A 19,096-nucleotide genomic window follows, 5' to 3' on the forward strand; every position below is an offset into this window, starting at 1 on the left:
CAGGCCAGGATTTTGCATGATATACTCTGCATATAAGTTAAATAAGCAAGGTGACAATATATAGCCTTGACGTACTCCTTTCCCTATTTGGAACTCATCCACTGTTACCTGTCTGGTGCTAACTGTTGCTTCTTGATCTGCAAACAGATTTCTCAGGAGGCAGGTCAGGTGATCTGGTATTTCCATTTCTTTAAGCATGGTCCACAGTTTGTTGTGATCCACACAGTCAAAGGCATGGGCGTAGTCAATAAAGCAGAAGTAGATGTTTTTCTGGAACTCTCTTGCTTTGTCTTTGATCCAACAGATGTTGGCAATTTGATCTCTGGTTCCTCTGCCTCTTCTAAATCCAGCTTAAACATCTGGAAGTTCTTGGTTCACATACTCTGGAAGGTTCACGTACATCTGGAAATTTCTTGTTTCATAAAAAAGCCTTTCTCAGTGATCAATGGAAAGAAATAGAGGGAAACAATAGAATGGGAAAGAATAGAGATCTCTTCAAGAAAATTTGAGATACCAAGGAAAATATGGGCATAATAAAGAACAGAAATGGTATGGACCTAACAGAAGCAAAAAATATTAAGATGAGGTGGCAAGAATACACAGAACTATACAAAAAAGATCTTAATGACCCAGATAACCACGATGGTGTGATCACTCACCTAGAGCCAGACATCCTGGAATGCAAAGTCAAGTGGGCCTTAGGAAGTATCACTACGAGCAAAGCTAGTGGAGGTGATGGAATTCCAGTTGAGCTATTTCAAATCCTAAAAGATGATGGTGTGAAAGTGCTGCACTCAATATGCCAGCACATTTGAAAAACTCAGTGGCCACAGGACTGGAAAAGGTCAGTTTTCACTCCAATCCCTAAGAAAGGCAGTGCCAAAGAATGTTCAAACTACTGCACAGTTGCACTCATCTCACACGATACCACAGAGAAGGCAATGGCACCCCATTCCAGTACTCTTGCCTGGGAAATCCCATGGACAGAGGAGCCTGATGGGCTGCCGTCTATGGGGTCGCCCAGAGTTGGACACGACTAAAGCGACTTAGCAGCAGCGGCAGCACACGATACCAAAGTAATGTTCAAAGTTCTCCAAGCCAGGCTTCAACAGTATGGGAATCAAGAATTTCCTGTCCTTAAAGACTGACAAAACAGTATCTTGGAAATTTTTTTTTTAACTTGATAGTTGTGTGTGTGTGAGTGTGTATAGTAGAATCTATCCTTCCATTTAAACAATTTTCCATGAGAGAGGAGTTTTAAATTGCATTTAGTCATTGCTTTAGAATGAATGGTGCTTAATTAAATATTACTTTAAAAATAGGCTTCTTCTCTTTTTCTGTAATTGCATTACTTTTTTGAGGGGCAGTTTTGTTTTACTCTTTAACCTGATTGTGTGCTTTTGGAAAGTACCCTAGTACAGAGTATCAGAAAGCAGAAAACTCTGGCACTTCTCCGACTTTCCATTCTTTCTCCTGTATGGATGCCAGATTCCTTTGGGAAATCATCATTTGTGAAAGGTCAGGAGCAAAAGCAGGGGGATTCTTTAGTGTATGGTTTCTGCTAATTAGAAACTAAACATCTGTAACCATGTCAGAATTATTTGTATTTGAAAAGAAACATTTATACACAAGTGCTTTTTCAATAACAAAAAGCACACTATAACACAAAGTATTATGTGTCAGAGGGGTGGGGGGACAGACAGCCCAGGAAGCTTCCGACAGATGGCTGTACTGGGTGAGGTCATTTGCTAATTAAATCTCAGAGCTTTTTCAGAGTATTTTCTTTTCTCCATCAACTGAAGTTTTCTCACTCACTCCCCCACTAAGCACCCCCCCCCACCATGGCCAAAGCAAACATTTAACTCCTTTTGCCAATTACAGATCAAATGTTTAATCATTTTAAAGGGAAGATATGTGAAAAAATGGATGAGTTGGCAAAGTCCTGTCAAAACCATTGGGGAATCTCTAGCTCTCTACTGTAGCCTTAGTCTTTGGTGTCTGCTCACGTCATGTTGTAAGGTGAGCTATTCTCCATCCTGGAAGTGTCTGCTGATTGGCCCATCTCTAGCCTGCTGTCTTAGGGGAAAAAAACAACACAGTGTTTTGACTTATCCTGTACCTCTTTCTTTTCGTTCCCTACTTTCTCCTACCTATCCTTCTCCCCAAGATGAAATCTTGCTTAGATCGTTACATTTGTGCAGAACGTACATCTGTACCTCTACTATCATATTACGATACATGTCAGTGACGCCTCTGAAGTGTGACACTTTAGTCTTAGGGCTTTATCTCTGTACATGCTAAGCGTCAATGGCCCCGTGGGCCTAATGGCCCAGATTTTGCCAGTCATTTTTTCTTGGAATATTGATCAATTTTGGAAAAAAAGATAAGAGGCCATCTCTTTCCCCTACAGAGTCTGCTATCTTCTGGTCTTCCCCATTCTTGTCTTGGTATTTAAGACATTTATATAAGTTGAATTTTTTTTTTTAGTGGGATGAAAGATCTTTATGTCTTGAGGGTTCTAGTCAAGAATTTATTTAAGCTAAGACTTAACCATATTGGGCTTTCCTTCTTTTCTGTGAAGGCTGTCAGGTGCAGTTTCAACAAAATGATTGTGGACGCTCAGGTTCTAAGTGTTTACAAAAAAGCGGCCTGTAGATGACTTGCCTTTCTAATGACTTCTGTAGAATCTCAAAATAACCTCTTGTCCATGACTTTCACTTACTTAGGAACTGGCTTCTCTCCAAGCTCTTTGGGTGTGAGGCAAGGACTTGGTAACTCAAGGGTCTATCTCTTGTTCTCTTGACAATAAATTCAGAGCCTGTAGTTGGCCATTTCAGACACTCCCCAGTCTGGCCTGACCCTCTTCTCAGCCTGCAGTTCCACGGCTCTCCATGAACCTGATTTAGCCAGACACATTTAACAGTACTGTACCTCAGGGGCTTCTATCCTTCCTTTATGTAGCTGTCCCTGGTTGAAACTGCCTGGTTTCTTTTGGCATCCTTGACCCACACTTGCTTTCCTGATTTCCATCCTGTGCGATACAACAGCCCACAACCTACAACCTGTGGCAGAACCATAGATGTTAATGATGGTTATGAGAAGAGCAAAGTTTCCTGTAGAACTGATGTGAACAAAGAAGCAAAAAAGCATTTGAAATCAGGGCAGTATAAAAGCATCATTTGGAATCGGAAGCAACTGCTTCCCCCATCCCTGCCGTGGGATGTCTCAGCCAGAGCCGGATAGAACATCAGCATGCACAAAGATGTGGATGTAGAGATGTGCATTGAATGGGCTTGTGTTTCTGTCTCCTCTCAGATGTGGTCACTCACCTGTCTACCGCTCCCGTGAAATGGCAGCACGTGCCTTGGTCCCGTTTGTTATGATGGACGAAATCCCTAATACCATCCAAACTCTGTTGGCCAAACTCCCTGACTGCACTGACCAGTGTTTCCGGCAAAACCATATTCATGGGACACTTCTCCAAGTAAGTAAAGTCAGTCTTTATGGCTTTTGTCAAATACTGCAAGATGAACTTTGGTGCTGTCAGCAGGTGACGATTTGATGCACAGGCTTTTCACTTTATGCGTAGATCTGTTTTCTCATGCTGAAAGAACAAGTGTTTCTAGGTGTGCTTTTTTTCATCATAAACATGAATGCAGTGTGATTCAGTCAGAACATCTTTTGCATTAAAACCTAGGTTTTCTATGGCCTGCTTTTCCATCTGGCTTTCCTCTCTGGAGAAGCTGTGTCTTTTCCATCAAGTATGCCTGAAGAACATTCTGGGCCACTCCCTGTTCACAGTGAAGTTGTGAGCATTCCTTGATACACGTCAGGCAGCTTAGTACATTAAATGTCAAACCCTTCTTTCCTATTTTCTCTGTGCTACAAGGGAGACTTCTCTTTTGAATAAATAAGCAAAATGACTTACTGCTTTTAACTTAACATTTCTTCTAGGGAAGACTCAAGTACAATAAATGACTGAGAAATAGGCTGCTTATTGAAACAGTCCTTTTTAAACCCTGGCGGTAAATATGGGGATAGGTTGGTATTAGTGGGGTCTGCTGTTCATATGGCCAGTGTGGAGTGGGGCTGGGATGGGATTTAAATATCAGGTCATGCTTCTGATCTGTGAACAGATTTGAGAGATGGCCTTGAGATCCAAATATATGTTCTAAGCCTGCAATCCACACTGCTGACATTGCAGGCAGTGTGTAGAGTGGTTAAAGCCTGCAACTCTGGATCCAGTCTTGTGTGGGTGTCGATTTCAGATCCACCACTCAGTACCTATACATCTGTGTCTTCTCTTTTGAACCAAGGATAATAATAGTAGTATATACCTCTTAGGGATTTCTGTGAAGAATAAATGAATTAATGCATATAAGGTGCTTATAATAGTACTTGGTCCATAGAAAGATACATAAATATTATTATTATTCTTAGTTTTAATAAATCTGTGCTAAAATGAAAACTGATGTTTTTAGTTGCTAATTCTGTCTAGTCAAGAATGTAAAAGAAACCTGGTTTTTGCCTTTCGTCCTTGTTTGTTGTATATATTCAACAAGTATTTATTTGTTGAGTGACTTCTTTATACTACTGTGTCAAAGTCAAAATAAAGACCAAGTTCTTGTGTTGAAGGAGTTGAGGACACTAAAAAAGAGGACTTCCCTGGTAGTCCAGTGGTTAAGAATATGCTTGCCAGTGCAGGGGACATGAGTTCGATCCCTGGTCTAGGAAGATCCCACATGCCATGGGGCAGCTGGGCCCATGCGCCTTGGAGCCTGTGCTCACAGCAAGAGAAGCCACTGCAGTGAGAAACCTGCTCACTGCAACAAAGAGAAAGCCCTTTGCAGCCACGAAGTCCCAGTGCAGCCGAAACTAAATAAATACATTTATTAAAAGCAGACCAGAAAATGAGTGTGCTTAGTGCCACCAGGTTGGTCCTGGGGATGTCAGGAAAGGCTTCCCAGAGAAAATGACATCCAAGAAGAGAGTGGAAAGTAGCCAAGGGAAGGGGAGAAGGATATCCACCCTTCAGAGGGAACAGCATTTAGAAAGACTCAGACTGGCTGAGAGTCAGCCCACCTGGGAACTGCAGGGTTGGGTGGGACAAAACTTCTAGGGTGGCGGGTCTCAAACTGGTCTCAAGATCTCCTCACCCTCTTGAAAGTTTCTGAGCATCCCAAGTGGCTTTTGTCTATCGATATTTAATTAGAAACTAAAATAGAAAATAAAACACAGGAACTCATGAGCACACATTCCGTAGTCATTAGAGGGATGACATCATCACACACCTTGTAGCCTCTGGCAGACTCCACTGTACACTTGGGAGAGAATAAGAATGAAAGAGGAAAGTAATGTCTCAGTGTCATTTTGAAAATAGTTTAATCTTACAAATCTCCTGAAAAGATGGTGCAACTCCCAAGTGTCCCAGACCAGATGCTCTGGCCTCTGTTATGTGCATTATGGATTGTTGGTGGTTTCTTTAGTACAAACTCCTAAGCACTCATCTCCCTTGGTCCTCACTGTATCCCTGTGATGGAGAGGGGTAGGGGGTCATTATCTTGGTTATAAAGATGGTACCCTGAGGCCCACACAGTTCTGTCAGACTCTGCTGTTTCTTTGAAGGGAGTCTGTAGTAATGAGTCATGCAGAACAGGCTTTTCAGAGATGCATAGGGGATGCAGCTGAGCTAGAAGGAAGGTTCCGATTGTCGGGGGGCATCCAGTTGTCTTTACTGAAGAGCTACTCTTGGCCAAACTTAGAAGCAGTGAGACTGACATTGTTTCTTTGCTCTTCCATCAGCGGTACAAATGGGCCTCCCAGCCTCATTCCCCATACTCACCTCAAAAGGGTCTGGCTTGCGTTCTACCAGTCTGTCCAGCAACAACATACAGTCTTTTACTTTGTCTCTGGGCTGCCTTTGCTGTTCTCAAAGTTACTTCTTCGGCTACATAATATGTGAAACGCTGTGGGAAAGTCAAAACCCTCTAACACTGGGGTGCTTGTGGCTATTGCTCTTGTTCCTGAGTGTTAGGGAAATGAATGGCTTGTTGGAAAAAACAACAACTATATGGGTGTTGGGTGCTCAGTATTGTGTTTGTGTTTGTCAAACAGATTCCTGTCTTTACCAAGATTGGCTTATACCCTGGTTGAAAAAAGGAAGTCAAAGGCATGTGAAAATCCTTTTGTCATGTCTATTCGGGTGTCTCATCTGTTGCAATAGTTCTGTTTCGCTCTGTTGTTCTTTGTGGGGGAAGCAGGAGGGGTTAAGATGGGGAGGGCTCTCTTCCTTATTCCCTTCTGTAGCATATAGATTCCTTCTCTGCATAAAGCTACCTTTGAAATCAGTAAAAGACCTGCACCTGGAAAAGCGATATTAGGGCTTGAAAGGAATAGTCATCTCCATGGGACTTTCAGAGCCAGCTAAGTAAATAGAAAGTTGTTATTTTTTTCAAAAGCAGGAAATCATTTTGTAATCAGAAAACAAATTCTTTCACAGATCATTTTCTTGAATTATAAATTTTGACATCTTTGAAAAATGTTTACATAAATATATTAAACCTCAGAGTTATCTCTGTAGTATACCCTGCAAACAAGAAATATGCTGAGCTCTGAATTTTGGGGAACTGTGGAAGAAAGACTCAAATTATAGGACATGGAAAAAAGGAAAGAACATGTGGGATTTGTTCCTTAATCATTTTAAAAACCAGAGGCTCGTAATTGCCATATTGAAATGGATGTAAGTAACACATGTCAGAAAAGGTGAGATTATCCTGCAGGTTCACTAGAGCCAGTGGTAAATGACATTAAATCTCAATAAAGACTAGATAAGAGCCATGGACATTACCTCATTTGGGAACAGCACTGGCAGGGCTGCCCTGTCTTTTAAGTAGAATTAAACATCTGTTCCTGTTGCCAGAATTCTTCATGTTGGGGACTTGACATTATTGCTAGGTTACTTATCACTCCCAAGAAATCGTGTTGGAGTTCACAAAGCTCTCTTGGATGGAGGAAGAGTTTGGCCAGCAATCCTGAGGAAAGATTTATTCTGGTTCTTGGGTACTTAACTCACCTTTGGTTGTTTCATAAGGAAATATATACTATTTGAAGTCAAAGACTGAATTCTAAAGTTTTTTCATTTCCTGCCCATTTCTGTTATTTTTCCTATGGTATAGACATATAAAAGGTAATCCTTGCTCTTTCTTTAATTAAGCTCTTTTATTTGGGTAAGCTGAAGTGGACAGTTGAGGAAATTCAGCTGCTATTAAAGCAGAAAAACCACTTTTGCATTTATATGTATGTTCTAGGCAAAGACATTCTGTTTTTCTTCAGTTAATCCAAATAATCTCCACAATTCTACATGTCCCTTTCCTGGTATTACATTGTCTCTATCTTTACCAGCAGAATCTGTTGAACACTTCAATTCTTTTATTTCAGCTCCCTAAATTTGGAGCCTTGATTTCTGCACTTTGAGAATTCTGGGTTTAAAAGATCCTACTTTCTAGTTGCAGAGCTAAGTAGGATTGCTGTATCCTTGGGTTGACATGAAATATTAACCAGGGATGGGCCACACACACACACACACCAGGGATGGGCTAGGCCCACACACTATATCACACACACACACACACACACACACACACACACACACACACCATTCTCTGTGTTTCTGATGAGGATATTGAGGTGAGCCTGGGAAAGTGACTTGAGATAAAGTCACAGAGATAATCAGGGTACAGAGAAGACATTAAAGCCTACGCGCCTCTTGTGTTTAGAACTTGCTGCCTCCCTGATAGTTATGTGAATAATGACTTTTTATGCCTAGGGAAACCAAATCAAGAATCTATCTTTGCTCTGTTTTTAATCCCTTATCACTCAATTAGTCTGCTTAAGGCTAATTTGATATACTACAACACTGGAAACAAAGAAGTCCGTCCATATTATATAGAGGGACAAAGGATGCCAGTGAGATCCTGCAAAGCTACAACCGGTAAAAGCCCTTTCAAAGTGCTTACTGTCCTTTCTTCCCTCTGCTCATCTCTTTATCATCATTTCTCTTTGGTCTCCCATTTAATACTCCTAACCTGGAAATACAGAATTCTCAGGACCTAGGTCATAGCCAAGTTCACAGTTGCCAAACCTCTGTCTTCCTTGAGGGTGTAACAAAGCCTCTCAAACTTGGGCAACCGTATAGGTCCTAGGCCTGGGAGCTGCTGGGACCATGTAAAAGGGGTCAAGATTGAATTCAGTTCACTGTGGAATGCCTGCCCTGTTCTAGGCTCAGTGAAATCATGAGTTTGCCTTTTACCTCCCAGTGTGGGGAGCTGTGGGCTAGAAGCCAAGTGAGCCAGTTAAACCGTCAGGGACCAGGGGGCGTATGAATAACAGAAACAAAGATACGGCAGAAGATGAAGGCATCAGTCTTAAAAGGAGACTGAAGCTAAGGGATTTCTGCCTTGGTCTGTAAAACCCTGATAGACTCTGTGTTAGGGCCAGAGTTCACATCTTTATGGGGGTGGGTGTAGGGGTGCTGGGCTGGGAGAGACAGCACGAAGACAGAAACAGAGGTGGATCTTGGTGTTACCTTTGTGGAAAAGAAAAGCAGAACACCAAGAAAGAAAGAATGACGGGCCGCTTTGGTCCGCTAGTAGTTTGAAGGAATCACAGTTCAGGAAAGAGGAATAAGACCAACCACCCTTTATTCTCTGCTGTAAAGAGAAGCAGTGGAAACAAATAAAAAGTCAGTAATGGAGGTGGCCTTAAGTATAAATTCTGTTGGGGTTTTCTGAATAAGGAAATAAATGGTTTTAGGGGAAAAAAAAGAGTTTTTACTATTATCGTTACACCAAAACCCATGAGTAAGTAGAATTTGGAAGAATGATCAATTCCATGTTTTCAAAATGTGACCATATAATACAGCACCTTATGCCTGAAGAATTTTAACATCTTTCTCGTATTTCTTAAAAGTGCAAAATCGTGAAACATAAAGTAGAAATTCTCTCGAGCTGTCCAGAGATGAAACATTCCTTGACAGATTCCACTTGGTGACCTAAGCTTGGCCTGTCTCCGTTGTTTATTTTCTACACAGAAAATAGAATTTCAGAATGGAAAATCAAAAACAAAAGATGAAATTATGCTGATGTTGTAAGTTATAAATGGACGGCTGGTCAGTGTGCTTTTTTTTCTGGAATGAGTCATGAAGAAAGGCTCACTCTTGTCACTAGTGGCCAGATTTACTCATTCTTTCTGAGTACTTGTGTTCCTGTGAAAGGAGAAAAATCTAAATTGCTAGGTCCCCAGTCCAAGAAACACTAAGGCAGAGCTTCACATGGCTGTACGTGTGTTAAGTCTTTACTGACTCCTTCAGCACCCAGGGAGTCTGAGTGAGGCCTCCAGGGGCTGGAGGCTCCAGGAAGTCACCTGCAGCATCTCTTTATCCCCAAGTGCCAACAAAAGGTTATATTCTGCAAGTGCCTTGATGTGAAAAGGATTGGGAAGCCCTGGGCCCTTAAGTTCGAACAAACAAACAAACTAGACCTTGTTAAATCTTACCTTTTGGCAATATATTTCTATCTGGATATAAGCCCAGAAAAGTCATTTTTAATTAAAATGCTTCTCTTGAAGATGAATTAATCCCTTCCTTATGAATATCGAAAGGCTTTTATTTAATGTGTGTTATTTAGGGAGCCTGTTCCAGGTGTGGGAGACAGCTTCTAGCAGCCAGGTCTGGAACACTGACGGTAGCACGCTGTGACCGTCACTCACCAGGGTCGGGCTGCGGTTTTCCAGCGCTCTGTCCTGACAGTATGTCAGTCAGGGGTGTGTAGAGTTCAGAGATTTTTCAGCTGCTATATACCCTGGCTGTTGTACTGTTTGGAATCAGAGATGGGGAAGCAATGGTAGAAAAGAGCATAGTACGTAAGTGTGTATGTGGATATAACCCACACACATACATATGCACATGTATAGAGATGCCAGTTGTTGAGAGAGTGGGTGTGTGTGTGTATATTTGGGAGGGGGTGTATGTATTGAGGATCTATGGCGGCTCTTCTGAATGAAGGATATTAATCCCATCACAGTGATGAGAAAACAGAGTAATAGAGGTTATGAATTTGACTAGTTATGCAAGGATAAATGGCCAAAATGTAGCTGGGAGTTAAAGCAACTTCTCTGGAAGAGGGAAAAAACATTTTGGGGCTAGAGTAACTCTCTCCAGGGCTTTCAAGGTGTGGGGTAAAGTGGAAGTTGACACCATCTATTTGTTCATTCAGCTGTTGATTGAGCACTGCTCTAGGTGCTTAGACTACATCAGAGAACAAAAGAGACAGACCTTGGCTTCAAGGATCACAGCTCTCAAAGAGTGTACATTCTAGAAGCAGGGAGACAGGCAATAATAAATGGTATTATAAGAAAACTTACTCTAATTTATTGTATAAAGTATAATAAATAGGTATGTCATTTATTAAGAAGTAATCACTGCTGTAGACAAAAGGAGCAAGTAGGCTAAGGAGAATCAGGAATTGGTAGGCAAAGAGGCATTTTGAAAAGGTAAGTCTTGAGCAAATCCCACCAAGAGACAAAGGATAATGTTATTATTTTTTAAAATAAAGAATAAACGTCTTTTCTCCAGAAATTGGGTTGGTTACACGTGTATATGTTCAAGACTGAAGATCCCTTGGAGAAGGGAAAGGCTGCCCACTCCAGTATGCTGGCCTGGAGAATTCCATGGACTACAGTCCACGGGATTGAAAAGAGTTGGACATGACTGAGCGACTTTGACTTTGCTTCACTTCACTTGTAATCATGGGAAGTGCCTGTAGAGTGGGCACTGGTGGATATGCAGGCCAGAGAGATGTCGTTACATAGAAGCTTGCATGCTTTGTAAGGTCCCCATGCTGTATGTGCAGGTTACGGGGGACTGTTTGAAGTCCTTTCCCTACAGAATCACAGTCTGTCTTGGTTCCTGTGAGCTTAGGCAAATCTGAAAGTATCACATTGCCTCCTCGCACTCTAGAATGATCCTTACCCGAACTGTCTGTGGCTGGGCCTTAGAGATAGGGAGTAACTGTGGAGAGAGTCTGTTTATTCTCTTATTTAGCAGATAGCTGTTGCGTAGGGGTTTTTGTTTGTTTGGGTTTGGGGAAAGATTTGTTTGTTTCTCTCTGGGCGATGTGGCATGGCATGCAGGATCTTAGTTCCCCTGACCAGAGATTGAAGCCATGCCCCTCAGTGGGAGTACAGAGTCTTAACCACTGGACCGTGAGGGAAGTCCTATTGTGTGGTTATTAAGTGCATAACACTCAGCTAGGTTCTCTGGAGAATACAAAGAAAAGTTAATATATGACATGTTTTCTGCCCTCAAGAAGCTTGTGAGCTGCCATGGAAAACAAGCCATCCACACCGCAGACTACCCAGAGACACGCTGTTCTAGGCAGGTGGTCAAGAACGCATGTCTGAGAGGAGAGCTCAAAGAGGCTTGGGAAGAACCTTTCAATTAGTTTTCTGTGGTGGAGACAAGGGGCTTGGTGAGAGCCAAGGCACAGAGGAGGGCAATGCAGAAGCTTTTTGCAGAGGAAGTGAGGAGACAAGTCAGGTCTCGGAGTGCTCTGGGGAGCCATGGTATGCCTAGCCTTTACAGCGTGGTGTGTCAGGCAGTAAAGTGTGTGTAGGAGCATGTTAGTATGTTGTTTCTTGTCTGTCTTCTTTTTAACTACTATTTATACCAGGTGTATCACATACACAATGTATTAATGAGGCCCTATATAATTTCTGAGTAAGTCTGCAGAAGCCAGGCGCGTGTGCTCAGAGAGGGCATTCTATGCGGTGAGGAAGAGCAGAGGCTTCGGGGCCAGCTTACCTCCAGCTGGGTCCCTGCTCTGCTGCTTGCTATCTGTGCTGTTTCCAGCGAGTTGATTTCTGTGCCTCTACTCATTCCTCTGTAAATGGGCAGATAAAACTACCTCCCAGTTTGCCTGTGAGGTTAAATGAACGAACTTAATACATGGGTCATGCATTCCGAGGTCTCCAGCACATAGTAAGTGGTCAGTGCCTGCTGGTTATTATTACTTTTTGGTGCTGCGGCTGCCACCACGATGACCACCACTGGGTTAGGGGTTTATGATCCAAAAAATGTGAGGACCACTGATGCAGATGGTGAGTAAAGGATTTTGAGCTACAAAAAACCGGGCTTTAGAAAAATTAATGTTGTGTGTTGAAATAGTAATGTAATAATCTCTATTGATACTTGAGTGTGTGCGTAAGAGAGAAAGAAGTCTATTTTCAGCAATTTTGACTTTATGTGTTAGCATGCTTCACAAAGACGTTCATCAGCTCAGTCAGCATTCTGTGCCTTCCTGTAGATCACACTGAAGACGATAAGAACTCAAATTAGTTCTGATTTTCAAGGGCTGAGTTCCTGCCTATCAGGTTGTTTTTCCTTGCACCTGTTTTGTTTTGAATTACACCGCCTCCCCCAGGCCCCATCAGAAACCCAAGGAAAGGAGCACTGCCACGCTGTGCCAGACAACGGAGTCTTTTACCATTTGACGGCGGAGATTTGACGTTCATAACGGGAAAGGGAAATGCAGGGTCCTCCTAGACAGATTAATCTAGCGCTTTTCCGAGTTCGTTTTTCATCTTGGAAGACACACTTTCCATCCCCTTCCAGCCTTATTGTTTGAGGTTTTTTTTTTTGACAGAAGATAATTCTGGATGTATTTCAAGAACAGAGCACAACAAAACACCACACTGTGGGCACTCTAGGAAGCTCCTGTCATTTCCCAGAGTTCCTATAAATATCAGTCCTGTTAGGTGATTCAGTTCGTTTGGTGGGCCTCCATCTCATGAAGACAGTATTATTTGCTGTTTGGTTTTGGTTCTGCCAATCTAACAGACAAAAGGAACACCTCGTTGTTTCTATGAGGGAAGCATTTTTGAGCTTACAGAACACATGTACTTGTTGCATAGCCGTGGAGTTTATTTAGAGCACCCAATGCATTTCAGTTGGCTCTTCAGAAGAGCTGTGGTTGAGAATAGCCAGACAATGTGACAGGCGTCTTAGAGGGCTACAGTAAAATCAGTCCCGGGCCTAAGAGAAAGTTTAAATAAGCAATAAAAATCTTCCTGTTTTAAACCATGTTACTGTTCGTGACATGCTTATATTTCTCTGTACAGTTGACTCTTGAACAACAGTGGGGTGCTGACAGCGTTCAGTGGGAAGCCCATACATAACTTTTAGGATTGCTGGGTCTTCATTGCTCGTAAGGCTTTTTCTAGTTGCGGCGAGTGGGGGCTCCTCTTCATGGCAGTGTCGGGCTGCTCGTTGCGGAGGCTTCTCTTGTTGCAGAGCAGAGGCTCTAGGGCGCGTGGGCTTCAGTGGCTGCAGCGCATGGGCTCAGGAGCCGCAACCCCACCCCCAGGCCCTAGGGCACAGGCTCAGTAGTTGCGGCACACGGGCTTAGTTGCCTGGTGGCACGTGGGATCTTCCTGGACCAGGGATTGAACCCGTGTCTCCTGCACTGGCAGGCAGATTCTGAACCACTCAACCACCAGGGAAGCCCCACAAATAGCTTTTGACTTACTTAATAGCCTACTGTTGACTGGAAGCCTTAATGATAACACAGTCAAGTGACATATTTATAGATGTATTATATACTATTTTCTTATGATTATAAGCTAGAGAAAAGGAAACATTACTAAGAAATCATAAGGAAGAGAAAATCTATCTTTGTAATTACTGTACTTTGTCAATACCATTAAGTGTGCATAGTCTGTTTACAAAATGAATCTTCTATCAATACCTACATCAATATTATATGATACAAAACACTAACACTAGGCATCAAAAATGAAAAGATAGTATGAAAAAGAAATTCATATTTATTTACAGGTATAATGATTCATGCATTGATATCACAGAAACAGCAATGTGACCATTTCTTCGTGGTAGTCTACCCTGTACATTATGAATAGAACTATTATGACCTACAGCATTAAAGTCATATTCATAAGACAATGTCAAAAACATTACACTTTTTAAAAAACTGCTCACCAGTGATAATAGGTTGATACTCTTGTTTCTCTAATAACTAGAGAGAAAGGTATACCATATGATAATGTAATTCTTTGAAAGCAAAGTTATAAAATGGTAAGAAAACTAACACATTATTAATTTTGTCTAACCATCTCATCCTCTGCTGCCCTTTTGCTTCTCCTCTGCTTCTCCTTTGCCTTCAATCTTTCCCAGCATCAGGCTCTTTTCCAGTGAGTCAGCTCTTTGCATCAGGTGGCCAAAGTATTGGAGCTTCAGCTTCAGCAACAGTCCTTCTAATGAATATCTAGAGTAGATTTCCTTGAGGATTGACTTGTTTGATCTCCTTCCTGTCCAAGGGACTCTCAAGAGTCTTCTCCAGCACCACACTTTGAAAGCATCAATTCTTTGATGCTCAGCATTTTTTATGGTCCAACTCTCACATCCATATGTGACTACTGGAAAAATCATAGCTTTGACTGTATGGACCTTTGTCAGCAAACTGATGTCACTGCTTCTTAATACACTGTCTAGTGTATTAAAAAGTGTATTAAAAAGACACATTTCTAGTGTCTAGGTTTGTCATAGCTTTCCTTCCAAGGAGCAAGTGTCTTTTAATTTCATGACTAAAGTCACCATCCACAGTGATTTTGAAGCCTAAGAAAATAAAATCTGTCACTGCTTTCACTTTTTCCCCAGCTATTTGCAATGAAGTGATTGGACTGGATACCATAATCTTACTTTTTTAAATGTTGAGTTTCAAGCCAGCTTTTCCCTCCTCCTCTTTCACTCTCATCGAGAGATTCTTTAGTTCCTCTTTACTTTCTGCCATTCGAGTGGTGTCATCTACCTATCTGAGGTTGTTGATGTTTTTCCTGGAACCTTGATTCCAGCTTGTGATTCATCCAGCCCAGTGACCACAGGACTGGAAAAAGTCAGTTTTTATTCTAATCCCAAAGAAAGGCAATGCCAAAGAATGTCCCAGCTACCATGCAATTGTGCTCATTTTACATGCTAGTGAGGTTATGCTCAAAATCCTTCAAGCTAGGCTTCAGCAGTACATGAACTGAGAACTTACAGATGTACAAGCTGGATTTTGAAGAGCATTTCACATGATGTACGCTGCATACAAATTAAATAAGCAGGGTGACAATATCCAGCCTTGTTATACTCTTCCCAATTTTGAACTAGTCAGTTGTTCCATGTCTGGTTTTAACTGTTGCTTCTTGACCTGCATACAAGTTTCTCAGGAGATAGGTAAGTTGATCTTGTACTCCAGTCTGTTTTCCACAGTTTATTGTTCTCCTCACAGACAAAGGCTTTAGCATAGTCAATGAAGCAGAAATAGATGTTTTTATGAAACTCCCTTGCTTTCTCCATGATCCAACAAATGTTGGCAATTTGATCTCTGGTTCCTCTGCCTCTTCAAAACCCAGCTTGTATATCTGGAAGTTCACAGTTCATGTACTGCTGAAGCCAGGCCTGAAGGGTTTTGAGCATAACCTTGCTAGTATGTAAAATGACCACAATTGCATGATAGTTGGAACATTCTTTGGCGTTGCCTTTCTTTGGGATTGGAATAAAAACTGACTTTTTCCAGTCCTGTGGTCACTGCTGAGTTTCCCAAGTTTGCTGATATATTGAGTGCAGCAATTTAACACTATCATCTTTTAGGATTTTAAGTAGTTCTGCTGGAATTCCACCACCTCCATTAGCTTTGTTTGTAGAAATATTTCCGAAGGCTCGCTTGAGTTCACACTCCAGGATGTCCAGCTCTAGGTGAGTGACCATGCCATCATGGTTATCTGGGTCATTAAGACTTTTCTTGTATATTTCTTCTTTGTATTCTTGTTACTTCTTAATCTCTTCTGCTTCTGTTAGGTCCTTGAGATATCTTTCCATTTATTTGTGTCTTTGATTTTTTTCACCAGTGTTTTATAGAGTTTTCAGTGTATAGATCTTTTATCTCCTTGATCAAATTTATTCTGAGTATTTTGTTTTTCATGCTACTGTAAGTGAGATTGTTTCTTTTTCAGATAATTCATTGCTAGTGGATAAAAGTACAGCTCGTTTTGTATGTTGATTTTGTATCTTCCAACTTGACTGAGTACATTTATTGGTTCTAACAGGTTTTCTTTTGGTGGAGTTCTGAATTTTCTATATATAAGACTATGTCATGTGCAAACAGAGATAATTTTACTTTTCCAATTCAGATGCCTTTTATTTCCTTTTCTTGCCTGCTTTCTCTGGCTAGGACTTGCAGTACAAGATCTGTATCATTAGCTTCATCTTTGTTTTTGCATATTCCTATGTTGAATAAGAGCCCTGAGAGTGGGCACTCTTGTCTTGGCCCCAGTCTTAGAGGAAAAAGCTTTCAGCCTTCCATTATTGAGTATGATGTAGGCTTGTTGTGTTTGGGCTTTATTTATGTTGAGGTTCATTCCTTTGTATACCCAGTCTGTTGAGAGTTTTTATTGCGAGCAGATGTTGAATTTTGCCAAAGTGTTTTCTATATCTGGAAGATGATCCTCTGATTTTTATATTCTCTTCTGTTAATGTGATATGTGACATTTATTATACTGCATATTGTTGACCCATCCTTGTATCTCAGAAATGAATTCTACTTGATTATGGTATATGATTTTTCAGTGTGCTGTTGAATTTGGTTTACTGGTATTTTTGCATTTGTGTTGATCAGGGATATTGGCCTGTAGTTTTTTTGTTTTGGTTTTGTTTTCTTGTAGTATTCTTACCTGGCTTTGATAATCAGGGTAAGCTGATCTCGTAAAATGAATTTGGGAGTGTTCCTTCCTCTTCAAATTTTTGGGAAGAGTTTGTGAATGATTGATTTAAGTCTTTAAATGTTTCATAAAATTCACCAGTGTCCTGGAATTTCTTTGTTGGGAGGTTTTATTTTTTTAACTATTGTTTATTCGGTTTCCTTATTCTTTATTGGTCTGTTCAGGTTTTGTTTTTTTCTGATTCAATCTTGTAGGTTCTTATACATGTTTTTAGGGATTGACCCTGTTGACCAATTTGTTGGCGTACAATGGTTGATACAAATGTCTTTCTTCTTTGCCATCTTTATTCTTGTGTTCCATTAGACCCTCAGATAATAATGCGTTTATTCAATAGAATGATGTATGCATCTAGCTCCTAGAGCAGTGCTGACCTTTCTGACACGCTTGACCGCCCTGGACTCCCTCCTCCCACCCCCTATCTCATACTTTATTTAACCTTCGCTCTCAGACCGTTAGGTTTCATCTTTGCCCTTGCGCATCATCTGTGTTGCTCCTCCCAGTTAACAGTTCTGTCTCAGTGTAACAGTAGTTGAGAGGGGAGGGAAGGCCCTGGAGTAAGACTATCTGGGTTCAAATGCCAGCTCAGCTGTCAACTTAGATCCGTTAACCTTCATTCCGGATTCTGTAAAATGGAGAAACAGATAGTTTTCTGGGGATAGCTGTGAAAAAATGAGATAAAGCAGAGTGATCTAATGGTCAGATCAGTGACTCTAATGGTCTCCAGAAGAGGGCTGGGGAGGGGCATGGATGTGCTTCAGGGCAATAAGGGGCTCTTTTCCCTTATTCTATTCTAAAACTGCATTGGTTGTGCTCTCCTCGGTGTGCAATGAGTTTCATGATCACTCTTTTTTTGTTGTTTTTCAAGATATAAATTTATTTATTTTAATTGGAGGCTAACTACTTTGCAATATTGTGTTGGTTTTGCCATACATCAACATGAATCCACCACGGGTGTACATGTGTTCCCCATCCTGAACCCCCCTCCCACCTCCCTCTTGAGTGCAGGATACTGTTGGGGATTCCTAGCAAGTCTCAATCTCCACATTCCAGATGGTCCGTTTTTTTGTTTTTTTGTTTTTTTTAATTTTTTTACTAAATGAAGGTAGACTGTTGCCTTTCTGCTCCATCCTCCACTTTCTTTTCTTATTAATAAAGGGAACGTGTGTTACATACTTAAATTAATGGCACTCTGGGGCAGTTGTTAGGTATGCACAGGTGTCATATGTTTTAATATTTGACCTGCATTCATGTTGAAGAGGTAGGCCTCTCTCTTCCCTAGGATCTTAGTCATTCTCCTACTTGGGATGCCTTTTTAATCTTAGCAAAGTGAAATTCAGGTGAAGGGTAAGTTTTTCGTTAACTACCTGAGAACCATATTTCCCAAAAGGGAACTAAAATTGTTTGGAGTTATTTTTTATATAAAATGGGTTTAATGTTTTTTTTTTTAATTATGACTTGGAAGAGTTTATAAGTGCCAGAAAATTCCATCACTTTTGTTACACTTCAAAGAGATCAGTATAATTAACATCTCAAATGTGCTATTTGACATTTTTCCCCTTTATTCACTATTTAAGCCTTTTAAAAGTATCTATTTCATGTAGATGGTAAGACAGGTTTTACTTACGAGTTTAAGTCAGTTTATAGCAAAGGAACATTATGCCTTTCCTTTCTTCTTGAATTACAGGACATGTTGTTTCTAAAATACAGTTGTAGTTTCCTGTTTTATAATTTTTTTAAGTATGTGAGACATTTACTAGTCCAGTTAACAAACTGCTTCTTTTATTCTGAAAAGTGGTATTCATTGATCAGCCTGAGAGAAAATTTAGTCATCAGGTTTGATTTTCAAATGTTTCTTTAGAGCACAGTTATAGGGCAGTTGTTTTTATGAAAATTTATGATTGAGCGTACACTCACATGTGTATGTATGCATTTAGAATTAAAATGATGGAAATTTGAGTCCATTTTCTCATAATGAGATGGAGATACAGTACAATCTATAACCCGCCAACTCAAAATGATGTGGTAGGTTTCTGAAGATCAGTATCAGCGCCCTGCAGCCCGTAATCTCTAAGCGGTAGCAGGTCTGCTGCTCTTGTAGCCCTCTCCTCCTCAGGACCTCCTCGGCCTCCCTGAAGAAGGAGGGGGACTTCTGGCAGTCCGGTGGTTAAGACTCCACACTTCCATTGCAGGGGGCGTGGGTTCAATCCCTGGTCGGGGAACCAAGATCCCACGTGCAGGATGGCACAGCCAAAAAGAAGGAGGCGGG

At 41.1% G+C, this 19,096-nt stretch overlaps 1 protein-coding gene across 4 annotated transcripts in view; it reads left to right on the forward strand.

Moving 5' to 3' along the window:
- The window catches only part of THADA (THADA armadillo repeat containing), a 327,908-nt gene that overhangs the window by 173,363 nt on the left and 135,449 nt on the right, over window positions 1-19,096 (forward strand). For all 4 annotated transcript variants that reach the window (XM_012172732.5, XM_042246242.2, XM_012172738.5 and 1 more), the window contains one exon: window positions 3,316-3,484. In XM_012172732.5, the coding sequence (XP_012028122.3) occupies window positions 3,316-3,484 (169 nt within the window). The remainder of the gene's footprint in view (window positions 1-3,315; window positions 3,485-19,096) is intronic.

This window comes from Ovis aries, chromosome 3, assembly GCF_016772045.2.
Source record: "Ovis aries strain OAR_USU_Benz2616 breed Rambouillet chromosome 3, ARS-UI_Ramb_v3.0, whole genome shotgun sequence".
Taxonomy (NCBI): Eukaryota; Metazoa; Chordata; class Mammalia; order Artiodactyla; family Bovidae; genus Ovis; species Ovis aries.